The sequence below is a fragment of the Myxocyprinus asiaticus genome, chromosome 48 (genome assembly GCF_019703515.2).
Source record: "Myxocyprinus asiaticus isolate MX2 ecotype Aquarium Trade chromosome 48, UBuf_Myxa_2, whole genome shotgun sequence".
Lineage (NCBI taxonomy): Eukaryota > Metazoa > Chordata > Actinopteri > Cypriniformes > Catostomidae > Myxocyprinus > Myxocyprinus asiaticus.
Window position 1 is genome coordinate 10087551 of NC_059391.1, and position 14336 is coordinate 10101886.

Below are 14336 nucleotides of genomic sequence, written 5' to 3' on the forward strand. Positions count from 1 at the left end.
TTAATTTGATCGAGTCTATGGTAAGTGTTAATGCTGTTATTCACCCAGTAATGCTTTGATGGTAAAGCAGAATCTAGTGCAATGACGACACCTTGTGGACGATCGCGGCAGCAAAAAAAAAAAAAGTATGTGCGAGCAAAGTTCTGCGTATTTTACAGTGTAATAACGTAAAAAGTGACATGGCGTGCTATGATACGACAATCATTCCAAATAAAAGATTTATTCACTACATAGACTACATCATCACGCAACGTTACTGGCAGACGAATAATAAACCCCGTCAAACTGGAGTGAACCAGGAAAACAAACCGCAGCGGTTACAGTATCAATGGCAGTTGAAACACCACCAACAACAGATCTATTAAACACGACGCACCGATTTTGGTAAGCCTTTATTTTACATGTGCATTGAGTTTAATGATCGATATGTGTCCAAAATAAGGATGTGTTGTTGTTATGAAAAGGACACGATATAGCATAACATACATTCGCAATTTGACTGCAGATTTGCATACAGCAGCAGCATGCTGACATGATAAAACAAGCATTGCACATCTTTATCTCATTATTCAGTCATTGAGATCTGCATTTTAAATGCAATTTTTGACATGTCTGACGTTGCAATGCAGACTGGATTTACATGCCTATATGTTATTGTTGGGGATACAGAGCAAGAATGGGCTGGACAGTCTGTGGATATTTAAGTTGTGTCTCAAAACCTATGAGCTGCCTTCCTAGACAGCCTTTTTGGGGCAGAAATGTTTTCTAGCTAGGGAGCTAACTACATCAACTGTTCTAAACACTTTCTGTTTGTTAGACTGGTTGAAAATGTCAGTAGCTTACTACATCATATGCCCAAAAATGCTGTCTAGGTAGGCAGCCTAGCATGTTTTGAGACACAGCCGTCCAGTGTGCCAGGTATCATGACTTGGCTTTAGTTTAACTGACATATTTGTGTGGGGGTGGGAGTGATAGAAAGCATCCTTTCACTGTTACATTGTATTACTGTGTTGTAATACAATGAAGCATGTTTTTATGTTAGCTGACAAAACATTTCTTACAGTGTGGCCAGGTAAACCAATTCAAGCTGGGATTTGAAACATGGTTAACCAAGCCATAACTGGGTTGACCTTGGCACACCAGCTGATTAAACATCTAAAACCATCAGCAATTACCATAAATGACCAGCTAGAAAACTTTATGATTGTGAATATAGGGGTTGTGACTTAAATTCAGCTAACAAAATAAAAAAGGCTCACTATAAAGGCAGAAGATTTGGTTCCTTTGTGTTTATTAACTACACATTGTTACTTTTTATGTTTTTCAGTGTAAGTGCATGTGTTGTCATCTTTACCATTCTTTAAAAATTAGGACTGCTCGTGCTGAGTGACTCCAGCCAGGTCTCCTAAGCAACCAAATTGGCCCGGTTGCTAGGGAGGGTACAGTCACATGGGGGAACCTCCTCGTGGTTGCTGTAATGTGGTTCTCGCTCTCAGTGGGGCGTGTGGTGAGCTGTGCGTGGATGCTGCGGAGAATAGCATGAAGCCTCCACACGCACTATGTCTCCGTGGTAACGCGCTCAACAAGCCACGTGATAATGGATTGACGGTCTCAGACGCAGAGGCAACTGAGATTCGTCCTCCGCCACCCAGATTGAGGCGAGTCACTACGCCACCACAAGGACTTAGAGCGCATTGGGAATTGAGCATTCCAAATTGGGGAGAAAATCAGAATAAATAAATAAATAAAATAAAGTAGGACTGCCAGTCGGTTTTCCAATTTATTACATGATATGCCGATTAATTAATTGAATTAATTGCAATTCATCGCAAATCAATTCTTAATGCGAAAAGTAATGGGAATTTAGAATATAATAATTAAATAATTATAAATATAATATATAATAAATATTATAATTCAGACAATTAAAATATATTACATCATATACATACAGTATATTGAGACAACAGACAAGTAAAGCACAAGTCAAATTATTGTTTGCTTTATTTCCACATCATTGAACATAACCCAATTATTGGCCTATATTCTTATTTTTTTAATTGTTGGTCTATGTACTTGCACATCAGACAGACGCTTTTGGAGCATCTCACTTTGGTTGTGTCGCGTCTCACTAGTTTTCAGTGCCTCTAGGCCTGAGCGCAGTGTTTTAAGGACGATGTGCCAAGTTAAACAGAGTTTGAAACTTTGAAAAACGCATCTAAAGATCTCAGCTCCAGCTGTCAATGAATGCAAGAGCACGTCTGTGGAAGGCTGTATGCTGCCTGCTCCTTGGTTTATCGAGGCGTGTTGCCTGTACAGCTGGAGCGCTGACTGCCCCCTACTGCATCAAGGAGGTACATCAAGCTTGAATTGCTCAGATAGTAGGAACAGTCCTTGTTTCGGAATTTACGTACAGATCAGGGAATGATTAATTGTAAATGTTTTTAACACGTTATTTTTTTTAATTTAATTACTCACACAAAACTAACACATTAAATCGACAGTCTTAGTAAAAAAAAATTATTTTATGATTTATCGCGATCTTCATATGAATGATCCTGATATCCATTCTTAAAATCCCAAGATTTATATTTTACTTTTACTTTAAAGTTCACTTTAAAGTAAAGTCAAGTTTTGGTTGTGTTGATTATTGAATTTGCTAAATAAATAGCAATTCAACAGCATAGTTTGGGCCCTGTTGTCAACTTTTCTAATGAATATTTTTGTCATGAACCAAGTTAGAAGGTTCCCTGTATAATTTACAGCATTAGCTGAGAGAGAATTTCTTTTACATGTAAGCAAAATGGACATTATAACTGAAATATACTCAAATGAGTCACCAATCAAATCGTATCAGAATCGATTTGAGAGCTTGTGAATCAGAATCGAATCGAATCAGGGAATGTGAATGGACACCCAGCCCTAACTGCTGTGGTTGCAGAGATTGTTCTTCGGCTCTCTGTAACATGTTTACTCCCTCCTCTTGTTTTCAAACAGAAGTCCAGGCCATGGCAGGCACACTACACCCGCAGCTGTTGCTGCTGTCGAGGCAGTACTGCAGAGTTTTCTCTGTGATTCACTCGCAAATTCACACCAGCTGTTGGTTGGCCTCTAAGGATCACTATAAAGTTCTTGTGCTCGGTGGTGGGAGTGGTGGCGTAGCAATGGCTGCGCGTATGAAAAGAAAGGTTGGTGCGGAAAATGTGGCCATCGTGGAGCCCAGTGAGGTATGCTGCATTGCTCTTTTCCTTTCAAGTGTGTCGGCTTTTTTAAACAGCTTAAAGGGACAGTTCACAAAAAAAAGCCAGTCTAGATCAAAACAAATCAAATCACTTTTATTGTCACACAACCATACGCACACAAGTGCAATAGTGTGTGAAATTCTTGGGTGCAGTTCCGAGCAACATAGCAGTCATGACAGTGATGAGACATATACCAATTTACAATAAACATCAGATTTACACAACACAATTTAAAATCTAATATACACATAATTACACACAACACAATATATAAGTAATAACATACAATGTACAGTATACAATACAATATAGAATACACATTATAAAATAAAAATAGTATATATAGTATATATAAAATGTACAGTAGGTTGTATTGTACTGTATTGACAATCAGGCTGTCGGTTGATAGTAAGTTGCCAGTGCGTTGTTAAGAGAGAATATAATTTATGACAGTCCAGTGTGAGATAATAAGATTAATAAAGTGCAGTGCTGATGTATATTGATCGTGAGAGATCAAGAGTTCAAAATCTGATTGCTTGGGGGAAGAAGCTGTCATGAAGTCGGCTGGTGCGGGTCCTGATGCTGCGATACCGCTTTTTTCACATGTAGGGCTTTACTGGTTGTTTAGATCAGTGTTACTATCAGAAACAATTAATAATTATTTCTTTAGTTATTAATTAATATTTAAATTAATTAATTGAATCTAACTCATTAAAACCTCATATGGGGCTCCAGTAAATGTAGTGTGCTACGTTTAGGAGCAAGTTTGGTTATTAGCAATAATTAATAATTATCAAAGATAATTATTAATTATTAAAATCAATAGAACATTGATGAGAATCAATGTTAGCTTTTTTTAATCCTTTAAATCAACAATTATCAAAGATAATCATTAATTGTTAACATCGATGAAACATTAATTAAAATTAACACTAGCTTATTGATCATTCAAATTCAACAATCATCAAAGATAATTATCAATTATCAAAAATCAATAGAATATTAATAAGGCACCACCACATTGATGGGGCACCACCCTGAAATCAGGGACTAATAACCAAATAGTAAAACAGTCTCAATATTAGATTGTTTTCTTAGGAAAATCGACATCCGAAGAATATCGATTTTCGGGGAAAAAAACGACGAATGAAGGTTTGAATCCCGGTCTGTGTCGGCGCCCCAGCCTGAATCAGGCAGTGGAGGAGTGTGACGAGGAGGAAGGCGTGGCCGGGCCATGTGGGTACGCTCCTGGCACTGAGTTGGCCAATCAGTGGGAGAGGATAAAGGGGAGCCGGAGACACCAGAGAGAGAGAGAGAGGGAGACACACACGGCTGCTGTGTGCGTGTTTGTGTGTTTCATGTTATGTTTAAGTACCTTTGTGTCATTAAATGTTTACGTTGACTGCTCAGCCAGTTCCCGCCTCCACCTTGCCCATCTTGTGAACCTGTTACATACAGTTATATTATATACAGTTGTGCTCAAAAGTTTGCATACCCTTGGAGAATTGGTAATATATGTACCATTTTTAAAGAAAACATGAGTGAGCAGGCAAAACACATTTCTTTTATTTCTTATGGGATTCATATTCAACTGTAGGTTATAACAGAATGGCACAATCATAAAACAAAACATGGCAACAAAGAAAAAAATGAAATGACCCCTGTTCAAAAGTCTGCATACCCTTAGTTCTTAATACTGTGTATTGCCCCCTTTAGAATCAATGAGAGCATGCAGTCTTTTGTAATAGTTGTCTATGACACCCCAAATTCTTGCAGGTGGTATAGCTGCCCATTCGTCTTGGCATAATGCCTCCAGGTCATGCAAAATCTTTGGTCGTCTTGCATGAACCGCACGTTTGAGATCTCCCCAGAGTGGCGAGATGATATTAAGGTCAGGAGACTGTGATGGCCACTCCAGAACCTTCACCTTTTTCTGCTGTAACCACTGGAGGGTCAACTTGGCCTTGTGCTAATGGTCATTGTCGTGCTGGAAAGTCCAAGTGCGTCCCATGCGCAGCTTTCGTGCAGAAGAATGCAAATTGTCTGCCAGTGTTTTCTGATAACATGCTGCATTCATCTTGCCATCAATTTTCACAAGATTCCCCATGTCTTTAGAGCTCACACACCCCCAAAACATTAGTGAGCCACCACCATGCTTCACAGTGGGAATGGTATTCTTTTCACTATAGGCCTTGTTGACCCCACTCCAAACATAGCGCTTATGGTTGTGACCATAAAGCTCTATTTTGGTCTTGTCACTCCAAATTACAGTGTTCCAGAAGCTGTGAGGTGTGTCAAGGTGTTGTCGGGCATATTGTAACCGGGTTTTTTTGTGGCATTGGCGCAGTAAAGGCTTCTTTCTGGCAACTCGACCATGCATCTTATTTTTGTTCAAGTATCGTCGTATTGTGCTCCTTGAAACAACCACACCATCTTTTTCCAGAGCAGCCTGTATTTCTCCTGAGGTTACCTGTGGGTTTTTCTTTGTATCCTGAACAATTCTTCTGGCAGTTGTGGCTGAAATCTTTCTTGGTCTAACTGACCTTGGCTTGGTATCAAGAGATCCCCGAATTTTCCACTTCTTAATAAGTGATTGAACAATACTGACTGGCATTTTCAATGGTTTGGGTATCTTTTTATATCATTTTCCTTCTTTATAAAGTTCCATTACCTTGTTACGCAGGTGTTTTGACAGTTCTTTTCTGCTCCCCATGGCTCAGTATCTAGCCTGCTCAGTGCATCCAGGTGAGAGCTAACAAACTCATTGACTATTTATACACAGACACTAATTGCAATTTAAAAAACCACAGGTGTGGGAAATTAACCTTTAATTGCCATTTAAACCTGTGTGTGTCACCTTGTGTGTCTGTAACAAGGCCAGACATTCAAGGGTATGTATGAACAGTCATATTTTCAAAATCAATGCCAAAATTTCACAATTTCTGCCAGGGTATGCAAACTTTTGAGCACAACTGTATATATATATATATATATATATATATATATATATATATATATATATATATATATACTGTATATACAGTTACATATTTGTACATGTACATTACATTGTATTTTTAACATTACAAGTTTAAAGATGAAGTTCATTTTAATGCCCTTAGTGGCTTATTTTCCATTTTATAAAATCAAAAGCTTTGCTCTGTAGCTTGCAAAAGCATCTTGTCATTAAAGGGATAGTTCACCTTAAAATGAAAATTCTGTCATCATTTACTATCATTTTAAACATTATTATATAATTCACTTTTCACTCTACTCCAGATGCATTACTATCAACCTATATGGACGTTAGTTGGTGCAGGGGCTAAAAAAGTTGCCTCTTCTGGACGACCAACAGCTAGTGTGATACCCTCAGGGGTGAGGTGGGTCAAGTCAAAAGTGGCAGAATTTGACCCTCGGAAAAACACTATTCACACGGACTCTGGGAATAAGGTATGGAACTAGAAATAGTAGAGTTTGTTTTCCCTGCATAGGATCAGAAGGAATGAAAATTTGTCTTTTTAAAACATGTGAAAACTTGTAAATAAAATGCTTTTCAAGGCTCAACAGTAATGATGGCCCGGGGCCAGTACTGCATTGTCACTAAATCTCAGATCTGTTGAATTTGTCCATGTTTAATGCTTAGCAAACCGCTTTTGTGGGATGTATTGATTATTGTTGTTGCTAATTCTCCTGATATTAATATCTCACGTTATTTAGCTGACAAATATAGATGTAGAATATAGATTTGTGATAGTTTTGTAATAATATGTTAGAATGGGTTGAACATTATAAATCAGTCAGCAATGTTTTGTACCAATGTTTTCCATCAAAAGTGTTTATGAATTTAAAGCTGTTATAGGGTTACATATTATTAGCTGTATAATTTCCAGCTATTATTGCACATTGAAAGTATTTTTATTTATTATTTCTTTATTATTTTTATCAATGTTTTTAAAGAAAACTTAACATATATATTTTTTTTTTAATTTGCAAAAAATAAAAAAATAAAAATAATGTGTGTTTGTGTGTGTATATATATATATATATATATATATATATATATATATATATATATATATATATATATATACACTACCGGTCAAAAGTTTTGAAACACTTGACTGAAATGTTTCTCATGATCTCAAAAATCTTTTGATCTGATGGCATATGCTTAAATGTTGGAAATTTGTTTTGTAGACAAAAATATAATTGTGCCACCATATTCATTTATTTCATTATAAAACTAAAATGTAATAAAAAGAATGTTTTTGAAATTGATGACTTGGACCAAATAATAAAGAAAAGCAGCCAATAAGTGCCCAACATAGATGGGAACTCCTTCAGTACTGTTTAAAAAGCATCCCAGGGTGATACCTCAAGAAGTTGGTTGAGAAAATGTCAAGAGTACATGTCTGCAAATTCTAGGCAAAGGGTGACTACTTTGAAGATGCTAAAATATAACACAGTTTTGATTTATTTTGGATTTTCTTTAGTCACAACATAATTCCCATAGTTCCATTTATGTTATTCCATAGTTTCGATGACTTTACTATTATATAAATATACTAAATTATAATAATATATATACACACACAGAAACAAACACACATTTTTTGTTTTTTGCAAATGAAAAAATACAATGCTTAAAATAAAATGTATCTTTTGTCAAATTTGGTTGGGTCAGTGAACATTTTGACAGGGCATGGAAAAATGAATCTTGACTTATTGAGCCCTGCTTTTGTGTTGAAAGTTGTGATATTGCATTTAAAGCAATGCACTGTTGTGATTATTGCACAATATGACTTGATGACAACATGATGATAGCATGATGACATTGCACATTTTATTGAACCCCTGAAAGTATGTCATTCTAAAATCTCTTTTAAATAGTTGTTGATATAAAGTGACATATGAAGTTACATAGGTGTGTTACATTACCATTTACAATATTGCATCAACATTGTTAGATTAACTTGTTTTCTTTCAGATTTCCTATGATTATCTGATTGTTGCACTTGGTCTTGAGTTGCATTATGAAAAGGTAAGTTATGATTGATAGCATTTGTTTTTACTGTCATTCTATCTGTATGAAGATTCAGTTGCTACTCTATGATGTGATCAAACCTCAATGCATGAAATATATGATGTGATAAAATGTTGTGATGCATGGAATATTTTGTTTAAAATGAAACATTCCTGGCACTTGTAGCTTTATTCTAACAGTTTGGGTGTGGCGTCATAGTGTTGACACATCAGTCCAGAGGAAATTTCCAAATCTTAATGTCATGAATGTTAATTATATTTGTCTGGCAGGCTTGATATCAAAGTTACATTGAATAAAGTTTAATAAGTTTCATAAAATTTCAACCTTTGATTTGTTTGGATTTTGTGTCCATGTACACAGTGTCCTACCCAACAATTTACAGTATTTTTAAGTAAAACTATTTGTTAGTTATTAAAATAGGATGCTAGTCTGTGATGTACCAGAGACTATTTAGCAGACGGGTCACTTTTATTAAAATGAATGGGAGAAATTAGAACGTCCAGTGGTCAACAGATGTAGAAAGGAAGTCCCGCCTTCAGGTGAAAAAGCCAATCACCTTTTGGAGACAGACATCTCCTGTCAGTCAACTCTAGAACACGCATGTGCATTAGCTATACAAGCCGTAAAATTAATTTTATTGTAATATGAGGTAAAGAAGCACAATTTATGATACCAGTGTTGTCAGATTTTACTGCTGATTTGAAATATGTTCTTTGATCGTAATCTTGACCAACAGTTCTGTAGATTTCAGTCTTTCAACATTCAAGAAGTTAGGAGCTGCGCTTGCATGCCGCTTGTTTACATAGAAAAGTACTGTAGCTCCCCATGAGCGTTCCAAAGATGGCCACTGAGTGAACTGACTTGCTAAAAAGACTTTGGATGTGCTTGAGGGTTTAAAAATAAATAAGTAAATAACCCAGGATTACGTTAACCCAGGATTAAAAATTATCTTGGGTTAACAATTGTGAAAAGCCCACTAGCAATACACGCATTCAATCTTTGACATGATGGAAATTTCTTTTCAAAGTTAGTCAGTCTAATAGATTTTCTTCTTTTAACTGCAGATCAAGGGCTTGCCAGAAGGCTTTGAACATCCTAAAATTGGTTCAAACTACTCGGTGCAAACAGTGGAAAAGACATGGAATGCCTTGAAGAACTTCAAGGAGGGCAATGCTGTGTTCACCTTCCCAAACACTCCCATCAAATGTGCAGGAGCCCCTCAAAAAATCATGTATCTCTCTGATGACTTCCTGAGAAAGGTATTCTGTTTAAGATGGCATGATCTAAACATTAACTGTGATACTATGTTCCAGTGAAGTCCCTGACAATTGGTTATGACCATGATTTGATTCATAAATATTATGTACTATGCACATTAATCATGATCCTTTATTTATACACCTACAAATAAGGGTCATGGTATACCATACTTTTGGACATGGTACCATGGTAATACTGTGGGTTTTATTGGACATGAACTATGAAAATAACATGTTTTTGGACAAATATCATGATAATTCCATGTTTTTTTGATGTATCATGGTAAAATTATGTTGTTTTTTAGACATGAGCTATATGGTTTTATTTATTTTTTTGGGAAATAAACTATGGAAATTCCATGTTTTTGGACAAATATCATTGTAATTCCATGGTACTTTTTTGGACATATACTAATGGTAATACCATGTTTTTTGACGTATGGTCAAAAAAACAGTATTATGGTAATGCTATGTTTTTAAAAAAAATTTTTTTTACATGAACTATGGTAATACCATGTTTTTTGGACATATATCGTGGTATTAGCATGTTTTTGGATGTATTATGGTATATGAATATGGTAATAATCATTCAGTGCCACGGTACGCTGTATATCAAAGTACCATATTATTAACATCTAATACCATCACTGTACAATGTTTGCCAGTTTTTTGTTAGACTGAAATTAACAGTAATATTTACTGCTAAAAAAAAGTTTTTGTACTTAAACTTTTCAGAATACTAAAAAATAATGTGTTTTTGTTTTTAAGACAGGAAAAAGGTCCAAAGCCAACATTATTTTCAATACCTCCTTGCCCGTGCTGTTTGGGGTCAAGAAATATGCAGATTCCTTGTGGGAGATTGTGAAGAGTCGCGAACTTAATGTAAACCTCAGACATAACCTCATTGAGGTCAGGGCTGACAAACGGGAGGCAGTTTTTGAGAATCTTGACAAACCTGGAGAGACAAAGGTTTTTGAGGTAACCATTGTTACATTCAACAAAAACATCCTCTTCTGTTTTTGTACATTGAGTGTCTCACGTACCCTTTCTCTTGGTCATAGTACGAGTTTCTCCACATTACCCCTCCGATGGGACCACCTTCCGTGCTGAAAGGCTCTTTGCTGGAGGATGCGAATGGCTGGCTGGATCTAAATAAGGACACCCTTCAGCATAAAAAGTACTCCAATGTATTTGGTATCGGAGACTGCACCAACCTACCCACATCCAAAACGGCAGCAGCAGTAGGTAAGAAACCTAACAAACTATTATAAACTTTGTCTACTATATTTCAATCACAAAACCAGTCTTGTTTTGATTGAAACTAGGGCTGTCAATCGATTACATTTTTAAATGAATTAATTACATGATATGCTGATTAAATCATAAAATTAATAGCATATATAAATATATGCAGAGAGCCCCCAAATAACAATAATACAATATATAATGATTAAATAATTATAAATAATAATAAATGTTAAATATATTATACATATAATATTTCAGACAATTAAAATGCATTACATTATTGTGGTGGATGAGTAAAGCATTGAAAAGACAATTCAAAAAGTGATTTTAGAAGGCAATATATTGTTTATTTCCATATTTTTGAGCATAAGCCTGTCATTGGCCTAAAGTCAACAGAAATCCATTTTGCAATTAAATTTGTCAATCTGTTCAATGTACACATTAGGGGTGTAACGATTCATTGATCTGGATAGATGCATCGATCCAATAACCAACAATTCAGTGTTAGTGATATAATGCGTAAATATCTGGGCGGGCCTGTGACGCTGACTACCACCCCTGGAGTCACGAGTTTGAATCATGGGTGTGTTGAGTGACTCCAGCCAGGTCTCCTAAGCAAACAAATTGGCCCGATTGCTAGGGAGGATAAAGTCACATGGGGTAACTCCTCGTGGTCGCTATAATGTGTGGTTCTCGCTCTCGGTGGGGTGCGTGGTGAGTTGTGCGTGGATGCCACAGAGAATAGCATGAAGCCTCCTGTGTCAAGTTAAACTTAGTTTGAAACTTAGGAAAACACATCTTGAGATCACTGCATTTGAAATTGGGCTCCGTCCAGTTGTATTTGAACGCAAGAAAGTATTCTCATCTTGTGCTGTCTGTAGTGTCAAGCTGAGTGTGGTTTGTTGTCTGTACAGCTGCATGTTGCCTATACAGCTGGAGTTTCGCTTACTGCCCCCTGCTGAAAACAGGTGGTACTTCAAGCTTGAATTGCTCCGATGCTATTCCATATTAAGGTCCGGGGATATTATTAATTACATTAATTCTTTTAACGCGTTATTTTTTATGTAATTAATCACACTGAACGTGTTAAATTGACAGCCCTAGTTGAAACACGTAGAATTCTCATAGGCTTCTCTAAGGAATGGAGGTAGATGCTTTTGGGAAGTCCCAGCTCATTAAATGTTTCATCCTAATTATCCCTAATCATCCAACACGTTTAGAAGCTGTCTAACTTTTAGAAAAGTTTTTTCACTCTTAATTAGTAGCTACTTATAAGCTGATTTTCCTTTTACTGTTGATTTGAGCAGATTAGTCTGGTGAGACCGGTGTCAACATGGTATCTTATTTTAGTGAAATGAGATCTGTGATTATTTTTCTCCAGCCGCACAGTCTGCAGTACTTGACCGAACTGTCAGCAGAATTCTGAAGAAACAGACGCCAGATAAGACAGTAAGTGTGTTTGACGATAAACTGCAGCTCATCATTGTAAAAGCGTCGGAAATTACTACAGTTTGCAAATTACTACATTGGCAAAACTCAAAGGGGATTGACATATGTAAGAACATACCTGTTAATAGCAGTTTAGTGGGGAATTAGGAGTGTTTGGAAAACCAGTTTGGAAACAATATGTGTGTGTGTGTGTGTGTGTGTGTGTGTGTGTGTGTGTGTATTTTTTATGACATTTTCCTCATTTCACTTTACAAATATAAGTACACTCACATTTACATAAAAAGTATAAATCTAAAAATATCAAAAATAAAATAAAATAAATAAAATCAAAATTTATTATCAACAAAATGCCACTTATGTTAAGCTGAAAATGCATACGTGGGTATTATTTTAACATCTGGGTTCCATTTTTAGTGGAGTAGCCATAATGACCAGTACGGTGTAAAACACTTTATTCCACAGTATGATGGCTACACCTCTTGCCCACTGGTTACAAGCTACAACACGGTCATCTTGGCAGAATTTGATTACGATGGGCAACCCCTGGAGACCTTTCCTGTGGACCAGAGTAAAGAGAGTAGGATCATGTACCACATGAAAGCCGACGTGATGCCTCATCTCTATTGGCATGGACTTCTCAAGTGAGTACTCATCACATACTGACCTTTTTAACGCCTTCATATTAGTTGATACCAAGACTGATGTCCATTTTTTCTCTCTCTCTTTCTTTTATTTCCTTCGTCAAATGTCTTTTTTTAAGGGGACTTTGGGGAGGCCCAGGACCGTACCGGACAATCATGCATCTGGGAATGAAATAAAGCATACTACATGGGAACAGACACAATGTGTTATTTTACATTATTAAAGGCACAAATTGTTTGATAAATTGTGACAGGCCAGTGTTTAGGATTAGGCGCCTAAATAGAAGCCTATTTATAATTTCTGGTTGTTAATGCTTGCTTGATTAGTTGTGTTAAATTTTATCATACAATAACATACAGATTAGTATGTACAATGTCTGATTGCAGTGCTATATAAAAGCATTTTGGCTATGGCCAAAGAAAATGCCATATTCAATGTCCGAGTCATCGAAATGACATCCTACTTATTGTGAGTTTCCTTAATTAACTATCCATGCATCAATCTTACAGAAATGTCTTATATGAAAATATGGAAATAAAGAACATATTCTGTAAAGCTACACTATGTAACTTTTTTTTTTTGTTGTTAAAAAATAACAATGTTATTAATGAGAGAGTGCAACAAAAATCCATCTTCCAAATCATGTCTTTACCCAAATACACTTTGATAAACCCATAATAATAATTTATATTTTAGAGCTGTGGGGACGGATTTCACGGGAAATTGCACACATACGTCATTCGCCCGTGCGTGTTGATGTCATATCCATACACAGAGAAAATAAGATCCGGCTACTGCAGTGTGCGTGTGTGGGAGTAGCTGAAGCTGAAAGTTTGTTGTCACAACGAACGAGAAAAATTGACCATGGATCATTCAAAACGGCAAACCTCTGGGGAATCACCGGTTGTAAAAACAAAGAAACCTCGAACAGAGTCTACAAGATTCTACAAGCACAAAGGGAAAACCCGAATCAACATCGGCTTGGCTTTTCAAATGTGGCGACAACTCTGAGATCTGAAAGGATTTAAAAGCGACCCAGAGATGGCTTTTTTCTTACTCAACAGGTAAGATATTTTATTGATATGGTTTATGAATAGTTGTGTGAAATACAATGATTATACTGTAATTGGTGCAGAACTTTTCATTTGCTAGCACGTGTGTATTTTTCTTTATAACGGCAATCATTTATATAAATAAATCCTTTAGTCCTAGGCTTGCCAAGGACATGTGAGTCTTGAAATGATGTTGACCACTGGTTGGTAACAGTGACAATCTATAAATTAGTTAATGTCGTGGTCTATTTGGCCAGAATATCCTGCAGTTATACAAACTTTACAACGTTTGACCTTATCAGAATATCAATTGTTATGTCTAATGTTAACGAACGTTGCCTAACTTTTGTAACATCATTTATTTCAAAGCATCAATGTTTCCAGTAAGTCAAAACAACAG

At 36.2% G+C, this 14336-nt stretch overlaps 1 protein-coding gene across 2 annotated transcripts; it reads left to right on the plus strand.

Annotated features, from left to right (window-relative positions):
• The first annotated feature begins 120 nt into the window (after positions 1–120).
• LOC127437418 (sulfide:quinone oxidoreductase, mitochondrial-like) lies at positions 121–14331 on the plus strand. Of its 2 annotated transcripts, XM_051692306.1 has the most exons (11): positions 121–384; positions 2136–2354; positions 2998–3227; positions 6522–6692; positions 8230–8283; positions 9351–9545; positions 10314–10523; positions 10607–10790; positions 12175–12242; positions 12705–12883; positions 13003–14331. In XM_051692306.1, exons 2-11 carry the CDS (start codon positions 2276–2278, stop codon positions 13058–13060), a joined length of 1428 nt encoding a protein of 475 aa, XP_051548266.1. In that variant the 5' UTR covers positions 121–384; positions 2136–2275; the 3' UTR covers positions 13061–14331. The 2 variants fall into 2 exon arrangements, with proteins under 2 accessions (XP_051548266.1, XP_051548267.1); XM_051692307.1 differs by lacking the exon at positions 2136–2354 and having other exon boundaries at positions 122–384; positions 13003–14327.
• Positions 14332–14336: the final 5 nt, after the last annotated feature.

Coding starts and splice junctions, on each gene's coding strand:
- LOC127437418 (XM_051692306.1), top strand. CDS start 2,276: ATGCTGCCTGCTCCTTGGTTTATCGAGGCGTGTTGCCTGTACAGCTGG. Junction 3,228..6,521: donor CCATCGTGGAGCCCAGTGAG/GTATGCTGCATT, acceptor ACTCTACTCCAG/ATGCATTACTATCAACCTAT. Junction 12,884..13,002: donor TATTGGCATGGACTTCTCAA/GTGAGTACTCAT, acceptor TCTTTTTTTAAG/GGGACTTTGGGGAGGCCCAG.